General features: G+C 36.3%; 1 protein-coding gene across 8 annotated transcripts in view; it reads left to right on the top strand.

Moving 5' to 3' along the window:
• fam184aa (family with sequence similarity 184 member Aa) overlaps window positions 1–21,410 on the top strand; it is a 73,541-nt gene that overhangs the window by 51,507 nt on the left and 624 nt on the right. For 2 of the 8 annotated variants that reach the window (XR_015512517.1, XR_015512521.1), the window contains 7 exons: window positions 535–688; window positions 3,674–3,801; window positions 6,301–6,485; window positions 12,194–12,340; window positions 15,121–15,238; window positions 15,394–15,533; window positions 18,338–18,537. Coding sequence is in view for 2 of the 8 variants with exons in the window: in XM_087288911.1 (XP_087145037.1) it covers window positions 535–688; window positions 3,674–3,801; window positions 6,301–6,485; window positions 12,194–12,340; window positions 15,121–15,238; window positions 15,429–15,533; window positions 18,338–18,537 (1,037 nt within the window). In the remaining 6 variants the exon portion in view is untranslated. The remainder of the gene's footprint in view (window positions 1–534; window positions 689–3,673; window positions 3,802–6,300; window positions 6,486–12,193; window positions 12,341–15,120; window positions 15,239–15,393; window positions 15,534–18,337; window positions 18,538–21,410) is intronic. The other 6 variants (XR_015512520.1, XM_087288911.1, XR_015512516.1 and 3 more) reach the window with 3 other exon arrangements.

The following is a 21,410-nucleotide window of genomic DNA, read 5'->3' as shown; positions in this document are numbered from 1 at the left end:
TGAAATGTATTTTATATAAAACTTTTTTAATGATGGCAGCTTAAAGGGACCTCTCATGCATTGCATGCATTGCTCAGGTGTGAGTTTTTCATAGACTTCAACAGAGTGTAAAAATCTTGATTCTTCTGTGGGTCTCGTCTATCAAATTTGATCTTTATTTAGTATTCTCTATTGGATTAAAGTCAGGTGATTGGCTGGGCCATTCCACAGCTTGATTTTCTTTGAATACTTATTTCCCCCACTGTATGTGTATAATATATATTTTTTTCTAATATTCACAACAAAATGTACTCTTGGTGGGATGACAGTAGGAAAACACCATTTGAAACCTCTTTGCTTAACAAAAACTCTAACACTGGTTATTTCACGGCTTTGCAAGCTCTGTTATTTCCTTAAATAAATGTGAGTTTTCTCAATGACACCTTTTGTTCTCACTGCATCCCGTTGTTTTCAGATGCAAATTCGCTCTTTTGTTTTATGCATGTGCTTGTGTATGTGGATCTCTTTATTTTCCTTCTGTGCGTGTGCATGTAGGAGCTGGAGGACCGTCTGAAACAGGAACAGAGGGAAGAGTTGCACGCTTTGAGAGAAGCCCACAGACAGACTCTGGATATACTCCAACAGCAATCGGACCAGGAGCTGCAGACGCTGCGCTTTGAGCTGGAAGATGAAGGCAAAGCCATGCTGGGTGAGTCATTCGCTCACATTAACTCCGGCCTACGAGATTACAGCCTTTATGCGGTCATTAAAGTCTTGTAGTGTATTCATATGCACTGTTATCATGTAAGTAAACAGTCATTTTCACTGCCACTTTTATCCTAAAGCGACTCACAGAGCACTTATTACAAAGGAGATCTTTTTTTTTGCTGAAGGGTTTGATGATAATAGTTCAAAGATCAGTTGCTGCAGGGATTTAAACCTACAACCTTTTGGTCACTACCCTAGAGCTGTTACGGCTTTAATTAGGCGCTTAGTAGGATCTTAAAGGGATAATTCACACACAACAAATGTAAATTCTATCATCATGTTCTCATTCTCCACTTGGTCCAAACCTGTTTGAGGCCATGTCCACACTAACACGCTTCCATTTAAAAACACATATTTTTCTCTCTGTTTTGGCTGTCCATCCATACTCAAGCCCTGTTTACACTAATACATTTTAGTTTTAAAACGGAGTTTCTGAACAGATCTCCGTCCTCACTACACCTCTGAAAACACACATCATGTGACCACACACATACTCTTGCATGTGCTGCAGCATATGTGCACGTCTGAGCTCCAGGCAGTCAGCGGGTGCTTTGAGCACACCTCCCCGGGTGAGAGCAGCGCAGGTCAGACAGTTCATCAAGAATCTTTCAATGAATTTCATCTCACTATAGTTGTTAAACGTAATATTTAATTAATCTTGTCTATATCTAATGATCTTTTTAATTGTATTACTTGTTCTCAGTTAATGTGTTTTGGCTGAGCGCAAAGATAAGTTATATTAATTTATGTAACTTTGTACACTGATTCTGCAAATTGACTGATTGCTTGCCTTTATTTCCTATATTGTATAAACCTTTTGTACTTTACACTTTTATAATGGCCATTATTGATTATTAAAACTGAAATTCAGCAAAAGAGACAGGGTATGTTTCATATTTTTCAATGAAAATGAAAGGAGGCAGTAATGTTGTAGGCTCCGTTCTGTTATAAATATGCATACAAGGAAGATGATGGTCATATAAATATGTAGCAACACGACGCCTCAACATTTCTTCCGTCTGTTAAGTTGTTAATATCAAAATAAAAATAGGCAGTTACTTAAATCATGTTTTCATTTTATTGCTAAGATTAAGTGAAACAACATAGCAAGGGTGATGCAAATGAGGTTATAAAGTAGCCTACGCTGCTTTTACCCGACTTGTCCTTGGAAGTTTGTTTTCTATTTCAAACTTGCGCAGTCTGAACTTATAAAGAGGATGCAAGACTGAAATTTGTGCACTTGATATTTGGGAAAAAGCCCCAATCAGATGCGAATGTCTGCAGCCACGCCTCTGTTTTCAGATGTCTCTGTTTTCCCCAATCCACACAAACACGAAGCAGCAGCATTTTCAAAAATCTCTGTTTTCAGGGCTTGAAAACTCCTGGGTAGTGTGGAAAGAAGGCAATACTGTAGCAAAACTTATGCGTAAAACATATTAGTGTAAACAGGGCCTAAGATGCCGTTTGGCCTTAGCCTAATAATACATTTTTAAGTAACAATTTAAAGTAGTACACTTAAAAATGTTTGACTAATATGTAGGTTTGTGTACAATTTTCCTGTATTGCATAGACAGGCATAGCCATTTGAGTTATGAATGAGCCAAATAGACTCAACACACTTGTTTTCTGTAATAAAAAACACTTTCCATGTGTTCTAAATACATTTTCCATGTATTAAATAAATAAAACTGCCACTTTTCTAATTCAAAATGCCATAAATATAAACACATTTAAAAAATAAACAAAATGTGCAGATTTTATTTTATATATATATATATATATATATATATATATATATATATATATATATATATATATATATACTAAATATATGTAAATTAGTATATAAATATACTAATTTACATATTTCACAATCATAATATAAGACATAATAGGAAATAATTTTAAATACAATAAAACACATGATGTTTCACTGTGATGTCACTCTGATATGCAAATAAAATGAGTGGTTCGGTCACTGTTTAATCCTGTGCATGAATGTATGGTATAGTTAATGCCACATGCACTTTAGGGTTTTCTATTCATAGTTAATTCATTCATTCATTCATTCATTTTTTTTTTCGACTTAGTCCCTTTATTCATCAGGACTCACCACAGTGGAGTGAACCGCCAACTTTTCCAGCATAGTACAAGTGCAAGTGATATATGTGTTTTTCGAAAATGATGACGCATTTTAGTCATGTGACGCAATCATGTGACCAATTCAGCTAATAGGGTGGACAACATTGTAAAGCAGATGTTTTGGATGTTGTCTATTTTGAAAGCTTTATTAAAGATTAATGTCAGTGTGTAAATGCTCCACATTTCCTCTCTTCAAAGGACATAGAATGTGAGCTATTGTTTCTTCGACATTTTGCTGCAATGTTTCAAAGAGACGGAAAGTAAATAAATGGAAGGCAGATAGGATGCAGGTACAGGCATCTTACATCTGTGTGTATGTGCAGTACTGACCAAAAGCATTTTCAGTCATTTTAGTGTAGATGACAGAAAGAATTAAAACGATAATGTGGAAATGGAGCGGTTTTTAAGATGAAAAAACGAACAATTTGGAACAATTTGAGTGAGAGTAAATAGTGAGTAAATTATTTTCATTTTTTTGCATGAACGATCACTTTAATGCAAGAAACTAAGTGTGTTGAAGTATTTGGTTTGTACGACGACTATAATACTGGTCTTTTTTGCGGGATATTATAATATTTTTGTTCCATTTAAAATGATGTGATTTATTAAAATAGATCTGCATTTAATAACCTGAAAACAAGCTTCACTCTAAAACCAATAACATTTTTTTATTAACATATTTAATAACATTTTTTTATTTGCCTGTCACATCGCTTGAGGAGTTACTGATTAATGATCAAATTAAGACATAAATATTCATTTGCACTATATTGTTTGTTTGTAGCTTCTCTGCGGTCGGAGCTCAATCATCTCCACGCCACTGCCATTGAACACCTCAGACAAGTCCACTTGAAGGAGAACAACGCTGCCAAACGAGAGCTGGACGACACCATTGATCGCTGCAAAGAACATGTGAGTCTTTCCTTTTCACTATACAAACCTGGTTATGAATGTAGTCTCTTTGTTACATTTTTAGATGTTTTTGTCTTTGTTACTCTTTGTTAGAGAGATATTTGATTCAGTTTTGCTCTGGCTTTCATTTGCATCTGGTTACTGGTGATGCCTCAAATTTCTCTATTTGCATTTAGTAAGAAGCTTTTCAGATAAGGACATTTATTTGAGCCTAAACAAAACTACAAAGGCTGCAAAACATGATATACATCACTGTTATCTTGAAGTTTCAGCCACAGAGCATTTTTATTTTTTCGTTTGAACAGCTAAAACTTTGAATTTTTGTACTACAAATGGAAAACATATAATATTTTAACATGTTTAGCAAACTTATTGAGAAAATGTAATATATTAATGCATCCCTAGAAATAAGTGAAGTTTATTTATAAGCTAATTTCAAGGGGATCACGTGCTTATGATTGATCATGACTGGTCCCACATTAATTATCTCATGATTTTCAGATGAATCCAAAACATATATAAATAACCCGATTTCTTTACCTTAGTCATCTTCGCTCTGAAGAATCCCTCATCCACCCCACTTCTTCCCCCTCTTTCCTAGCATAATTCAGGGTAGGGTGGCATGGTGGCTCAGTGGTTAGCACTGTTGGCTCACAGCAAGAAGATCACTGGTTCGAGTGCTGGCTGGGCCAGTTGGCATTTCTGTGTGGAGTTTGCTTGTTGCATGTTCTCCCTGTGCTCGAGTGGGTTTCCTTCAGGTGCTTCGGTTTCCCCCACAGTCTAAAGACATGCCCTATAGTTGAATTGAATAAACTAAATTGGCCATAGTATACTTTTTGGTGTTTCTTAGTATTGTGTTGCGGGTGGGAGGGCATCCGCTGCATAAAACATATGATGGAATAGTTGGTGGTTCATTCTGCTATTGCAACCCCCGATAAACAAAGGAATCAGCTGGAGGAATATGAATACATGAATGAATTCGAGGGAGATCTTGAGATTTGCATTTGTGTTTTATGTGTATGCTAATCCAAAGAGATATGTCTTTAATCTAGTTTTGAATTGACAGAGTGTGTCTGCTTCCTGAACTGTGCTAGGAAGGCTGTTCTATAGTTAGGTGCCAGATATGAGAAAGATCTACCGCCTACAATTGATATACTGGTAATAATTGTTGTCAAGAATTAATTGAGCATAGTGGACGTAAGTGGCTATAATACACCAGGAGCCTCCACAAGTAACGGGGAGCTAAGCCGTTCAGGGCTTTGTAGGTAGTCAATAATTTTTTTTAAATTATTATGATATTTAATAGGGAGCCAATGCAACGATGAAAGAAGTGGAGTAATGCAATCATATTTCTTTGTTCTAGAAAGCACTCTAGCAGTTGCATTTTGAACTAGCTGACATCACCTACACCTCATTAAATCTGTTTAAATCTGTCCTTACATTGTCATCATTTGAGTCCATCATTATCTGGATCTCAACATCTTGCAAAATGTATTCTTTATATGTTAAAAGAGGAAGGAAAGTCATACATTTTTGGAATGACATAAAGATGAAAATAATCTTAGTTTTTTTTTTTTTTGTATAAATTATCTCTTAAAATTTGTCATATTATTCTTTTTTTTTTTACAAGATTTAATATAATTTTTTAGGTGTATAATTGCTATAAAGTTTTAGCCCTAAAATCTCATAAATCATTTATCCCACCATGATGTGAATGCCCTTTTTTGACCATGCCATCTCTTTAAATGCAAATGAGCTGCTGACCCCTCCCCCTTTCCATAAGAGTGCGGTCCTTTTTCAACATTGATAAACCATAGATCTTTTTATCCTCAAACCAAAGGTGAAAATAGGACCTCTTTAAATATGACAATAAGAATATACATTTTCCATAAACATGACCACTTATAGATACCCAGAATCTCTCAGTTTGATGTACATCTATTTATGCTGAGGGCCAGGAATTTGCTTGCTGTCTGAATAAAAGCAGATGCCACTTTGGTGCCCACAGTTATGGTTTAGTCACAATAAAGAGACTTGAGTCTGAATGGGAGGTGAAGCGAAGTGTCAGGCCAATATAAAAATGTCTCCGAGCTAAGCTGCACTTTAGAGAAATTTGAAGAATAACCTCGATGAATAAAGTATGAGGTAGTGAATTGTGAATTATGGGAGAGCTCTTACCGTGACTTACACCCCTTTCCCATTTTTCATATTTGATTTATAATCTCCCTCTCTGTCTGTCTGGGCTAATACACACTGGCGGTCTCACTCTCTCATGTTCGTTTCACTTCAGTTAATACTTCAGCACAATTGAATCTCTTTTAATGTGACCTATATGCATATTTTGAAAGCCCTTGGCACAAAATCTTCTAATGCTTTTTTAAGCGAATCATTCCAAGGCGATGAAATTATGAAAACTGCATCAGCTGCGTTGTTTGTGCACACAGTCATCCATCTGTTTGAGTCGATATCTCCAATATTTTGCTGGTTTGCCGTGCGCAGGAGCAGGACCTTTTGGGTCGTATCTCTGACCTGAGGCAGGAGGTGAGCTGCAGGAAGAACCGCATCGCTGATCTGGACCATGAAATCCACTCGCTCAATGAGACCATCAGCACACTAACCAAGGAGCTGGAGCTCAAAGGGAAAGAAGTTCTGCGGGTGCGCAGTGAAGCCAACCTGCAGATCAGGTACTGACTAATCAATGCCTTATGAGGATATACAGTTCAATTCAAAATGATTCGCCCTCCTGTACATTTTGTCTTTTTTTAAATATTTACCAAACAAGCAAGGATTTTTCACAGTAATTCCTATAATAATATTTCTTCTGGATAAAATTTTATTGGTTTTATTTAGGCTAGAAGAAAAACAGATATGCGCCGATTTCAATTATTTTGATTTCTGATATTTTTTTAGATTTATGACCTGTCGATTTTTGCTAATTGTGATTTTCTTTCTAAGAACTGTAATGCACGTAATGTACAAATGTATGTTTTCCTTAATAATAGAACCCTAATTTATAAGAGCTTTACTTAAAATTGATTTGAAATTAGTTTGAAAAATCTTAATTTAAGAAAAATATTATTAAAGTAAACATAGAGTAGGGCCGGCGTGGTGGCAAAGTGGGTAGCGCTGATGCCTCACAGCAAGAAGGTCACTGGTTAGAGCCTCAACTGGGTCAGTTGGCATTTCTGTGTGGAGTTTGCATGCTCTCCCCATGTTTGCATGGGTTTCCATTGGGTGTTCCATTTTCCCATGCACTGTAGGTAAATTGGGTATGCTAAATTGATCGTAGTGTATGGGTGTTTCCCAGTGACGGGTTGCACTTGCAGCTGGAAGGGGATCCGCTGCGTAAAACATATTCTAGATAAGTAGGCCATTTAATTTATTGTGGCGTTCCCTGATTAATAAAGGGACTAAGGCGAAAAGAAAATAAATGAATGAATGAATAAATAGAGCATCTCTATGACATCATTGCCTGCGCACCAGCTGCTGCCAATATGGACTGGCTGTTTACTGGTCGCACCGATTCTGAGGCAAAACTATATGAAAGAAGGCAAAACTATATAAAAACTACTGAAAACGACTAAAACATAACTAAAGTTAAAATTAAAAGTGAAAAATTGACAACAAATTAGTAAAAGTTAGTATACTGTATTTTAATTAATATACTCACTGTGCTACTAAAATAATTTATGATTAAGTATTCAATAACACTTCTAAAATCAGTCAATCTTTACAATCACATCATAATTTTAGGCAGTATACAGCAAAGGTTTTCAAAAGTTCCGTCTATAGATACAAGTATATAGATAGATTATAAATGTTTAAAAACATTAATAAAAAAACAAATTATTCAATTAATTGAATGAAAATTGAAAACTGACAATAAGTTAAGACTATTAGTAAAAGCTATTATATTATACTGCAGTTTAATGTGCTACTAAAATAACTCATGACTACATATTAAAAATCATTAAGATCAAATACCAAGGTGATATATGTAGATATATCTAAAACAACCACTGAAATGACAAAAACAAATAAAGAAATAAATATGTTAAAATAAAAACCTAATTAAATAAAATTATTTCTAAGTCTATAATAATATTACAATATATTAAAGTTTTAATCATTACCAGCTCACCTAAAATAAGTAAAACTGGGACCTTCCTATTTTTGGAAGTGGTGTTAATGAGGCCAGCAGGAAGCACTCAACCTGCAGTCTTTGTGAGTCTTTATGCCCCAGTAGTGAAGGGACACTTTCATTCAGCACTGTCATTCAGATTAAACTGAGGTCCTGACTCTCTGGGGTCATTAAAAATCCCATAGCACTTCTCGTAAAAAGTAAGGGTGTAACCTGGCCAAAATTTCCAAATGTCCTGGCCAAATTCCCTCAATCGGCTCTTACCCATCATAGCCTCCCAATCATCCTCTTCCATAGAATTGGCTCTGTCACTGTCTCTACACTCCTTCTATAGCTGGTGTGTGGTAAGTGCACTGGTGCCGTTGTCCTGCGGCTGCTGTCGCTTCATCCAAGTGGATGCTGCACACTGGTGGTAGTGTGGAGAGACCACCCCATTTATGATTGTGCATCACTTTGGGTGTATGGCCATACACTATATATACGCTATATAAACACATTACATTACATTATTTTTGTATTTCTAGCAGAATTTTAGCCAGTATTCAACACATTTGACTGTTCTCAAATTTCTTTTTTCTTTTTTATTATTGTTAATCGAGCCCTAACCTTGTATCACCCTTTTTTCACTAGCACCTCTTGTTTCTCTTTCAAATAAAATGCCATACAGGAACAGGAAATTGCAGCGCTCATGCTAATGCTTTCATGTTAAGGTTAGAGTACAATCTGTGAACATTACCATCATCCAAGTTTTTGATAGTTTTATTTTATGCCAAAAAAAAGTGCAACAGACATCTTGTGCGTGTGCGGAGTCTTTCATGAGCTACTAAATTATAAATTCCAAAAGGTCAGTCTCGCTGAACTAGAAGCTAATTTAATATGAGAAGAAAGCAGACAGAGCTGTTTCCCACGCAGGAGCCCATCGCCTACAGGCAGAGCTCATCTCAGCCATTTTCCTCTGTTCCAGCGATATATAAATGCTACAAGGTCAGTAGAGGTGTCTAGCAGAGATGCACAAACAAATTTCCTTTGGTTTCATTCAAATGAGGAGCTAATTTCTGGCTCACGAAAATAGATCATGCTCTTTGGGGAACTAAGGGGATTTGTTCTAATAAATAATTTAGGTTGTGTTCCTTGGCTTTATTTCTGTTCTCAGTATTTGCTCTATTTGTTGACACTACAGTCTTTAACAAAAAGTTATAACTGCTGGTTTTCACAGTTATATTATCAGGATCTTTTAGTGGACTGCTCTTAGAAAGAATTCAAAAAGTGCCCCACTAGATGTTTTGGATATTACCTTTTTCTGTTTGTGACGGTTAAAGATCTGCAAAGTTATTTGGCAATTGGTTGGGAATTGTTTGAGTTTTTACAATACCAAATCAATACTTTTACAGTCATACTGGTGCTCACACAGTTAACCATTATTTTTTTAAAAAGACAACATTAGGTAAGGCCACATTTAAGAATTTTTTTTTTAAAGGCATGTCTATGCTATTGGATTGTGCCATGATCTGAAGAATATATATAATTTTTTTTATGTGCCTTTCCAGGGGCTTTGTGACTATTTAGTCACCAATATTAGTTCTAATAGGCGAGGGGTGTCCAAACTTAGTCCTGTTGGGCTGGTGTCCTGCAGATTTTAGATTCAACTTGCCTCAACACACCTGCAAGGATGATTCTAGAAAGCCTAGTAAGAGCTTGATTAGCTAGCCCAGGTGTCTGATTGGGGTTGGAACTAAACTTTGCAGGACATCGGCCCTCCAGGACCGAGTTTGGGCACCCGTGTTATAGCTAGTGAGATTTTTTTGTTCTCCTTACCTCCATCTATCTATTGATTTATTTAATTATTTCTTTATTTTTTGGGGATTAAACAAATTTCTTTGTTATTTTGCCCTTAAAATTCTTGTATTTATTTATTGGGCAGATACTTGGGCTGCATTTACACTGCACAGCTTATGTGACTCAATTCCGATTTTATTTCTCCCATGTGGCACAGATCAGATATGGCTTGTGTACGTGTAAGCAGGAAAAAATCACATGGATTCCAATTTATTCAAATCAGATCAGGCCTTGTTTACATGTGGAAATTTATCGGAAATGAGTTGGATCCGTGTCCTCGTGTCTGCAGTGTAAGCAGTTAGATCGAATTCTTACCTGTCAATGCCAGTCGCACGTCATTAAAAACCATAGCGAATGACATCAAGCCTGACGCTTTCATTTCAGAACAGACTTAAGCAGAGTCGCAAACCTTAAATCTCATACACGAGGACTAAAAAAGCTTTTGTGAAAAAAAGGACTAAAAAAGCTACACGAGGACTAAAAAAGCTTTTGTCATGTAGCACAAGAATAAAGATGTTAACAAGAGAGTGAGAGAGCGCGATATCCGCCACGTAAACATAAACTAATATAGAACATTTGCATACATCACGTGCATAAATCATGCCATGGAAATGACATTAAGAGGCTACTGGTTTAAAAAGGCCTAGATTAAAAGAAGATGGCCAAATGAGAACTTTTCTGTCGTAAACTATAGTAAAACAGCTTGTCAAGAAGAGTAAAACAAACAAACCCTAGAAACAGATTAATAACAGGAATGAAGAAAAGAGCGCTCTTTTATTATCAGCTGATAGTCAGTGCCCGCTCTTTTTTCCCTAATTTGGAGGCCGTTGCCTTTCATAAAAGCCACTTCTGATACCAAACGATCAACTAGAAGTTATTGTCAAGTTAGTCAAGTTATTTGTTCCTCTTAAAACATGTATAGGCGACAAGACTTTTATCAGTTAGTGTATAACCTATTGTACATTCTTTGTAAATCTTGCCTCTGGTATATCTCAGAAAACACATCGTACATTCATTTTGATAACTTTAAACTGGCTAGGTTAACTAGTTGAATAAGGTTAACTTGGCAAGTTAGGATACCTAGGAAAGTAGTTACAATTTTACATTGGGCAAAAACATACATAGGTTTAGTCATGATCTATGAAATAACCATTTAGTTCAGCGCTACCACCTTGTGGACAAACTGAGTACTGTAATGAGGACTCAGAGCACATGTGTGAGCTGCTTATACATTGTATGCACTAGAGCTGCACAATTAATCGTTAAAAGATCACGATCTCGATTTGACCCCCTTGACGATATTAATCCAGCATTTCTACGATTCTGCCAATCATATTTTCAAGTTCAGGAGAGAAGTAAAGGCGGCTGCACGAGTCTTTTCATTGTTTCACACACGTTGCTCAGTGACATTGACACCTCCAAATGATGTTAAATCAGTCACATACTGTATTTATAAGGTAAAATTCACCAAAAAAATGCCATTTTTGTCTTAATATAATGATATTTAAGCGATCGGGAAATCACACGTGACGTAAGCTGCTGACCGTGAGCTGTTATCACAGAGAAGCGCGCGCTCTACTTAATGATAGACGCGCGCGTGTCTACTTTAGTGAACAGAACCTGCATATGTTGCGAGTAACAGGTAATACAGTTGTAAATAATATTCAGTTTGTGGCACAGAGTGATCGTTTGGGAGCCGCGCGCGAAGTATGAACAAGCACTTAGCAGTCAGAATGAAACCGAAAGTGTGCACTTCATTTAAATGATCGTATTGCATTTTAGAGTTATGATTACGACAAGCATTTATATGTTTTTTCTTTCATAGCTAACCCACAGTTGTGCATGAAAATAAATGTTTACAATGTCAGTATAACTACTCTAGCCTATATATTGTTGAATATAATCTGATAATGGTAATGTCTGATTTTATCAGTGAATAAAATTGTCTAATATGACAGATTGCAAGCATATATCTCAAACATAATAATTCAACATAGAATTAGTAAGTAGAATAGAATTATTTATAGAAACCGGTAGACCTACACATAATATTATTATCGATGTTGTGCCATATGTTTGTTTTTACCATACCTTTATTTTACATCCACAGAATCGTGAGAGAATCATGATCTTTATTTTAAGTAAAAAAATCGGTATTCTTATTTTAGCCAGAATCGTGCAGCTCTAGTATGCACAACACGAAAAAGAGGCCTACATGAACCTCAAACATTTGCATGATGTAAATGATTTTTAGTGTTGAGCAAAAACCAATACACAAGCCAAATTCATGTTTCATGCTTTTTTAAAGGATGTTAAACTAGCATAATAGCAATTACTCTGTAGATTCTTATAAGCAGAGTAAATCTAAGAACAAACTGTTTTGCACATGCTAAAAGGTTTTTTTTTTTCACATAGGGCTCGTGAACAGGATCTTTCCAAGCGCCTCGAGAGGGAGATTGACGAGCTGAACGCTTCACATAACAGAGAGACCCAGATCATGCTGTCAGATTTTAACAAAGCTCAGGAGCTGCTAAAAGACAAGATCTCAGCTCTGCAGATTCTGTGAGTGCCTTTATCTCAGTTACAGATTAAATATCACATTGAATTGAGTATCAAGACACATCGTTTTAATATAATATCCTTGTGAATATTTTAGAAGGAAAATTAGCTTGATGAATCACATTAGCTCAGTTGCGAAACCATGTGAGCTGCCTTTCTGTCTGCTAGAGTACAAGTATGCATTAGTTTTCGGAGGCTAAAACGGTACACCAAACATAATTGCTTCTCTTGAGATCACTCCATACATGAAGTTCAAAGTATTTTGTTGATGTTTATTATTGAGCCACTAATCTTAGCAGCATACAATTTAGAAAAAAATAAAGGATACTTTTAATTGGGATGCAATACATTGGATCACTTTTGTCCACAAATGAGAATTTTTAATGCAAAATGTTAGCATGTCAAACATTTAAATACTTAAAACACAGCTTCGGAAAGATTAAGAGACCAAATCAAGATAGATACAAAATAGATACAAGTGTCCATGTGTATGTTGTAAAAATGTCTGAAAAGAAAGATCATTTAAAGCATTCATTTCCAGAAATTTATCACACTCAATGAACATTTCTTTTTTTGTGATCAAATTTGTATTAAACAGCTGGAAATAATTTAGCATACATTGTTATAGATGAGGATTGCAACCAACTGCAGGCTAATGATTAATAATCCTGCAGCCCACCCACCCCAGACAAAAAGATATATATATCAATAATTAAACAAAAAAGAAAACAAATCAGAGCCAAAAACGAGAGAGAAAAATAATAACAATAATAATAATAACAATAATAATAATAAAAAAAGAAAAATGTTACAATACATGTAAATAAATAACTAAAGTAAATAAATAAGTAGACAAAAATGTAAGTACATTTGACACATAGGTTAAATAATATGAAAAAAATCACAATAGCACATCTTTTATCTTAGTCATTGCACATATCCATGTGTTAATAGTTTTTATGGAAGCGCCATGCATCCTTGCCAGAGACAGTTCCATATTTGCAAAGTCCAAGAACATATACATCCAGTGTTTCCGGTCCAGGGAGTGTGGAGGCTGCCAAGATAAAACTATTTGTTTAGCTGCTGTTAAATCAGAACATACATTTTTTTCTGAAATAAAGAAAAGTCAAAAGAGGAATCATCATTTAAAAGAAAAAGCTTAGGACAACATGATCTGTCTGATTCCAGTATATCCTTCAAGGTCAGTGACACATTTTCGTCAAAAGTTATTCACTTCTGGACATTCCTAAAACATGTTTGTACTATATATCCTATTACATCCTCTGAGCATAAATTACAATTGGGAGATGATGTTAGTTTTATTAAGTGACGACTCATTGAACATTTCTTAATAAAAAATATATATACTCTCACCGGCCACTTTATTAAGTACACCTTAGTAGTACTTGGTTGGTGCACCTTTTGCCTTAAGAACTGCCTTAATTATTCGTGGCAAAGATTCAACAAGGTACTGTAAATATTTCTTAGAGATTTTGGTCCATATTGATAACATCAAGCAGTTGCTGCAGATTTGTCGGCTGCACAGCCATGATGTGAGTCTCCAGTTCCACCACATGCCAAAGGTGCTCTATTGGATTGAGATCTGATCATTTGAGTACAGTAACTCATCAAAAAAGCAGTCTGAGATTCACGCTTTATGACATGCTGTGTTACCCTGCTGGAAGTAGCCATCAGAAGATGGGTACACTGTGTTCTTAAGGGATGAACATGGTCAGCAACTATACTTGGGTAGGCTTTGGCATTGACACAATGCTCAATTGGTACTAATGGGCCCAGAGTGTGCCTCGAAAATATCCCCCACACCATTACACCAATACCAACAGCCTGAACCGTTCATACAAGGCAGGATGGATCCATGCTTTCATGTTGTTGATGCCAAATTCTGACCCTACCATTCGAGTGTTGCAGCAGAAATCAAGACTCATCAGACCAGACAACCTATTTCCAATTTTCTAATTAACGTTTTTCAATCTGTCTAATTTTGGTGAGCCTTTACAAATTGTGGCCTCAGTTTTTACCCGGTTTGGTCTGCTGCTGTAACCCATATGCCTCAAGGCTTGACGTGTTTTGCATTCAGAGATGCTCTTCTGCATACCTCAGTTTTAACGAGTGGTTATTTGAGTTACTGTTGCCTTTCTATCAGCTGGAACCAGTCTGGCCATTCTCCTCTGACCTCTAGCATCAACCAGGCAAAGTGCATGAAAATCCCAGTAGATCAGCAGTTTCTGAAATACTCAGACCAGCCCGTCTGGCACCAACAACCATGCCACGTTCAAAGTCACTTAAATCACCTTTCTTACCCATTCTGATGCTCGGTTTGAACTGCAGCAGATCGTCTTGACCATGTCTACATGCCTAAATGCATTGAGTTGCTGCCTAATAAAGTGGCAGGTAAGTGTATATTTCACAATGAATTGACAAAAAAAATGTTTAATGTTAAAAGCACAGCTTATTTTGCATTATTTATTTTTGGAAAGTACTTGTATTTTGTCCATGCAATAACATCTTAGACTAAGTGATCAAACTAGATTAAGTATATCAGTTAAAATAGTCAACCAAGCCTACTGACTGCTAGTCGGCATGTAGTTGCAGCTACAAATAGTTAACAATGTCTACAGGAGACCATCAAATTAAAGTGTTGTCAGATAAAAGCTATAAATAACACTCTACTTAAACATGTTGGCAGCTTGCTTGGTTTTGTGACGGAGCTATTGTTTTTACTGCAGTATAATGGTTGATGTCTATGTGTGGGGTGTGAGTAGGTTGGAAGGTACGGAGGAGAAGTTCAGGAATAGAGAAAGCCGTCCGGAGGACCTCCAGGTCATTGCAGATCTCAGAGAGATGGTGTCAGAGAGAGAAACCTTGGTCAAGAAGCTTGTGGTAAGTATATACAGCAATGGGCCATAGAGGTACAGCAAGCTGTTAAAAGTTTGCGTATACTATTGTAATTCTACATAAGTTTTTTTTTTTTTGCCCTAAAGCATTACACATTTTTAGACAAAAGTCAATATCAGTTCATTGATTTTTCTGCACAGGGCCTTTCGGTCTGACTGTGACTCCTTTGTTCCAGGATGACAAGAAGTTTTATCAACTGGAGCTGGTGAATCGAGAACCTGGCTTCAACAAGGTGTTCAACACCAATCCCAATGTCGGGGTCATAAACCCCCTTATAAAGGTTAGAGAGACACAGCCACACTGATCAAAGAGTACCTCTGAAGTCCACGTAAATTGGATTGATCTGATAGTGAAACCCGTAAACCTTTTTAAAAGCGCTCCATCTGTACAGTTTCATGGAATCCATGAATATATAATAAAAGAACACTTCAAAGGTTATGCCTTATGGGAAGAGTGAGGTACTACTGGAATGGGATGTTATTTATAGTCTTCTACTGTCCTTTTAGTTGGTCTGAGTTTTGCTTTGTGTTGCGTAAGTTGTGTTTGTACGTTTTTCATTGTCTGTGTCTTATATCCATGTTCAAACATCAACTTCTACCTTACTTTCTAAGTCATAAGTTCTGTTGCAAAACCTAATGTGCTGCGTGTCCATCCTGACCAAGAATAAACTTTCATTCATATTTCTTCAAATTTCAGCTTGAGATGCATTATTATTGATATCAAATTTGACATTAGTAGTGTTGCCTGATAATAGACATAAATAGTCAATTTAAAATGTAAATAAACTGTTCTATTTTTAATATTATTAGTGCTTTGTCTAAAAATATGTTTCACCCTTTACACCATCTTTTATTTATTTTTTTATTTAGTTTCACACATTTTGTGTGTTTTCTAGCTAATATTCAAATAGGTAATGATTCGCACTCATCAAGTAATTGCTTCGTACTGTATTTATTTTTTCTTCTTGCATTCTTCGGGTCATTTAAAGACACAAACGTTTTGGCACAATGCCTTCCTCAGTGTGACTTCTCTAGCTAATCAACATTGATCATTGCTAGTGTGATGCTTACTTTTTGTACTTTTTTGAGATCTTAACAGATTTATGTGTGTTAAACATCTATTAGGACACTATTAACATCTGTTAGCTTTGATTGTGGGAAACACTGAATAATTTTGAGCTTTTGTCAGCTAGTTTCATCTTCTGGGTTTAAAATCATTATTGGGGCAGGATCAAAATCGTCATGTCTGCTCTGTGCTGCGTCTGTCTGGGCTGAAACACTGTGGTAATTCAGCTGATATTAACAACAAAGCATACTTCATTCACCCCAAAGGAAATCATATTTACAATGTCTCTATCTATATATAGTACTGTTCACCAATTAAATATGTGTTAGAATAAATACTATGCGTAAGATATTTAATTTCAATGTTATTTTTTGATTTGCTGTGCAGCACCTGCGCGGGACAGCACAGACCAAAACATGTATCAGACCCATTTGAACAAAGCAGGATGTTGTATTTTAGATTAGAGAAACTTAGTGAGTCAGACTCAGCATTACTATTATAAAAAAAAATTGTTATACTATTATCACACTACTACAGATGTTTTCAGTCATATGAGCTGTGCGGAGACCTGGTGGGCAAAAAATTTCATCTCATGGCCTTAATGGCAGCTACACTGAGATCTCCATAGAAAAGCAGCATAAACCGGTCAAATTTCCATCTTTTTCAAGCTACAAATATTTGGATCACAAATCAACAGAACAGAATCGAAATATGATAACAAACTGTAAATTGTAAACACTTACAATCGATATACTGCACCCGCAACCCGCAAAAAGAAAACGTCTATTTCTGAAGTCTTGGAAGCAGACAATTACATGGGTACAAAATTAGGAAACAAAAAAGAACAAAAAAAAAAAAGAATTGTCATCAGTTTGACATGTAATTTTTGACAAACATAATTTAGAATTGCAATAAAATACCAGCACATTTTCCATACTGCTCTTTCGTTTGTATAAAATCTTGAATTTTGTTTTTTACATTTATTAACAATTTTAAAATGTTTAAATTCTAGATTAACAGACATAATTTTGCCACATTATTTAAAATATGTGACTAAGAAATAGCTATTAACTTTTTTTTTTTTTTGGTGGGGCCAGTGAAAACTTTGGCAGGGCAAGTAAAAATCTCAACCACTGGCTTGATCGGCCCAGTAGAAAAAATCCTTAGCGTTGAACCCTGTTTGGTATCGGTTTATTTTACTTAGATTAATATTTGCTGGTAGGAAAAATCTTTACATTCACTTCTGCCATTTATTCTTTTACTTTAAATTTTAGTTTGTATTTTAACTGCACTTAATAATCAACTTAAAATAGTAACTTTATAAAAAGCATACAAATGCACTGACATTTATAGGTAACATGGATTGTTATGGGTCAATGGAGCTACCATTCGGCCAAATCCATAAATTTCTCCTTTCTGGTTGTTCTTTCTCTGAAGGATTTCTGTTAAAGCACAGCTCAGGTGTGTCTCCTTGTCGGTTAGTAACGCTAAACCTTATTGTACAACAATTATCCGGCTTTTTGCCTAAAAACGAGAATTTATGCAACCTGTTACTTGGCGGCCAGCATGAGATAGCAATGTTTTGCCTGCCAGGGGGGGGCGTTCCCCTAACGGTGTGACGACACATAAAAACTAGCAATAGACTGTGGCTGTCCTGAGTCTGATATGCTTTAGTTTGACAGCTCTGACTGGCAGAGTAGTGATATAAACAAAACCCTATTGGCTGTTATTAAAAAGGGGGAGGAGCTACATTATGCCTACCCCACCTTGTCTTCCTATTTTGGTTGAGATTACGTCAAACATTGAATAAAAGTGCACATTTCAAAAGACTTCACAGACCTTCAAACACGTGTTATTACCAAATGGAAACATGCACTAGATTTTGTAACAGAGCTACAATCTGTCATTTCTATTTTCCTGTCCTCATTGTTCATCATTACCTTGTCATCGTTTAGCTTGAAGCTGCAGTTGGCCATCACCTTCCCACAATCCCTTTCTGTGTGTGTCCTTTTAATGTAGCATAAGAGTAGAAAGCCTGCGAACAGTTTCGCCAGCTCTCCGAGCCTAAGCATTGTTGCGGCTGAAGGGATGTCGGGCAGCTCCATTCCGCCTGCTTGCCTTGAGTCTGTCCCCAACTCCCCCATTCACCAACATCAGCTCAGGTCTAACAAACCTCCGTCCCCGCAAACCCCTCCGCCTCAGGCCAACTCCACCCGGAGGTGAGATTGTCCAAGACATCCTGAGACACGCTTAAACCACAGAACTGTCTTGCCATTGGTCGGATCACATCGTCTCAGTCCTGGTTGATAAGCAGTCAGTCTGTCTGTTGATTGGACGTTTTATACAAGAACACGGCCATGTGTGTCCAGAATAAAATGTTGGTATGCTCGTCTCGCACTTGAATGCATCTTGCAGGTGAACGGCACACATTATACTGTTTGTATTTCATGCTACCTTGATATGCATGACAAACTGTACGTACTGTACCAGTGTCCTTATTGTGTAGAGTCTGACAAGAATACAATCACAAACTGAACTGAAAGTTCACATACACTGTGTGATTAAACGATGGCATCGGAATGCCAAAGCGAGCATGCATCACATGTCATCACTCACAAGTTTGGCTCCGCCCATTAACCAGACTCCACCCTTTCACATTTCATGCATTTATTGTTTTGTGGCTTTATTTAAAAGACGGGTGCTATTTCTGGTATTTCTTCCTTCTATGTTCCAAGATGCACAGTTCTGAGATGGTAGATAATATTAGATGCTTTCTGGAGTAGCGGCATATTTTATTTATCATTTAAAAGGAAATACTTCAGCATGGGGCCTGGGATTCATTTGATGCTTGAACAAGGAGGGTAGCTGCTTATTGGTCAAGAGACACTGCAGAAGATGCACATGTCAAATTTTAGGATGTCTGTTGACTTGATGTACTGTAGTAATGACTAGCATAGAAAAGTAACACACAGTGGCCACAAAAAGTATTTCGACACATATGAATTGCATGTGTAACTCTGTCTGTGATTCACAATGTCTAATGTAAATGTCAAAATATCTTCTCTGAAATGGTGTATGGGTATACTTCTACTTAAAAATAATAGTACTAATTAAGAAAAAGCAAAATCTTGATTTGTTACAAAAAGATTTGCTTTAGAAGCCTCTGTGAAACAGGTCATTAGGGTTGCATTTCCAACACTTGAGCTGTGTCCGAAATCGCATACTTCCATACTATATACGTAGTATGCTAAAAACAGAATGCGAGCCAAGTAGTATGTCCAAATTTATAGTATTTGAAAAGCAATATGTGCGTGCCAAGTCACTTTTCTAAGCTATTTTGTAGTGTAAATTGTGTAAGTAGTACATTCACTCTGAAAACTCTTAAATATCCGGATGATGCACTTATTCAACTGTTAAAAAGAAGTGTGGTATGATGGACACTTTATGCACTCAACGGCCGCTGCTTTTCCCATGTAGCGGAATGGGCGGCGCTTTCGAGCACTGAGGTTGGATTACTTTATTTATTGTGGATTGTAAAAAGTAAAATTCTCCTACAAGAGTGATTATCGCACCTCCTAGTGGTGAATGTGGTTATACTCATGGCAGGTATTATTTGGTAGTTTGGACATTTATTTTACTAATTTGGGACCCATCAAACGTAATCTGGGGAATGGTTTAAATTTCCACTTATTAAAAAAAGGAACGACACTACATACGTATATTATACTGTTGAGTGTATAAGTGCATAAGTACACAGCAAAAATCTCAGAGTAAAATTTACTCAGTTTAAATAGTATTTGGTCCCTTTATAAATTAAGTTACTCAAGATAATGAGACAGTGAAAGGATTAATTAGGTGATTGAGAACTGATGATGAAGACCTGCTCTTAATAAACAGAAACACAGAAAAGAAACAGAAAACGACTTCAGTCACAGCCTTAGATGAAATCTGCTGAGATATAGTACATTAAATCTCTTAGCAGAAGACCATTAAGCAACCTTATTTAAAGAGGGACCAAATACTCTCTGAACTGAGTATATTTTACTTGGAGGAGTTTGCTGTGTACATAGTGGATAAGAGCATAGTGTATAGTGTGCCATTTGGAATGCAGCTAATATGCAAGAAGTACCCGGATGACCTACTACTTCCGGCGAGATTGTGAAGTGACGCAACTAACATTGGTAGGTCACGTGATCAATCAAAATGTCAGATTTTGTACGTCTGAGGTATATTCATTCTGCTGACATTCATACTGTATAGAACGTACTTTTCTAATGGCCAAGTAGTATATTTAAATTAAAATGCAGTACCCACTGAGTAGGCAATTTCGGATACAGCCATCCTCAATGTTTTTAGCCAATCATGGTGCACTCGACTGACTATTCAGAGCATTTTGAGCTTTCAGATGGAGGGGATTTGTAAAAGCTGTGACTCAAACAGGATGTTTCAGAACATCTGAAATGTTGTTTTGGTCATTTTAAAATGCCTTAACTGTTTAAGTATTTGTGTTATCATATTTTAATTACCTCCAGAATAAAGAGCATCTGTACTCCGCATCTTCAAACGCCCCCATGCGTTTATTGCGTGTCGGCATTTTCTTCTAAGGCGCAAGTCATTTAATAAATAAGGAAAAGATTGGCGCAGCTTCTCCTACCGCAGCAAATTCCGTTTTTACTTTTAATATTTGGCGACAGTTAATTAGGAAGTGACGATTTTGTTCTCTTTGACTCGATGGATGGAAACAGTGCATTATTCGCACGTCTTTTATGCGATGTTCCTGTTTTGTGCATACATTTCATTAACATTTTTAGATGGAAACATAGCCAATGAAGGATGAAATGTGTTTTTGAACATTAAAACATTAAACCATTGTAGTCTAGTAAACTCCAATAAACAAAAAAAACGACCTCTTGGAGTTTTGCATCTTTGATTAATCTTTGGTGGTGCTTTATGCAGATATGTAGAGAATATTTTCAGATACTTGTGGAAAGGCCCTTTCTGACGGATTCAGTTCACTTTCATTTGAAATAAGCCTTCGAGAAGCTTCTCCTTCCCACAGAGCACAAAAAATGTGATCTAAAGTTTGAATTTT

The sequence above is a fragment of the Danio rerio genome, chromosome 17 (genome assembly GCF_052040795.2).
Source record: "Danio rerio strain M-AB ecotype USA chromosome 17, GRCz13ab, whole genome shotgun sequence".
Taxonomy (NCBI): domain Eukaryota; kingdom Metazoa; phylum Chordata; class Actinopteri; order Cypriniformes; family Danionidae; genus Danio; species Danio rerio.
The sequence above is the reverse complement of the archived record's forward strand: the minus strand, read 5'-3'. Positions and strand labels throughout refer to the sequence as shown.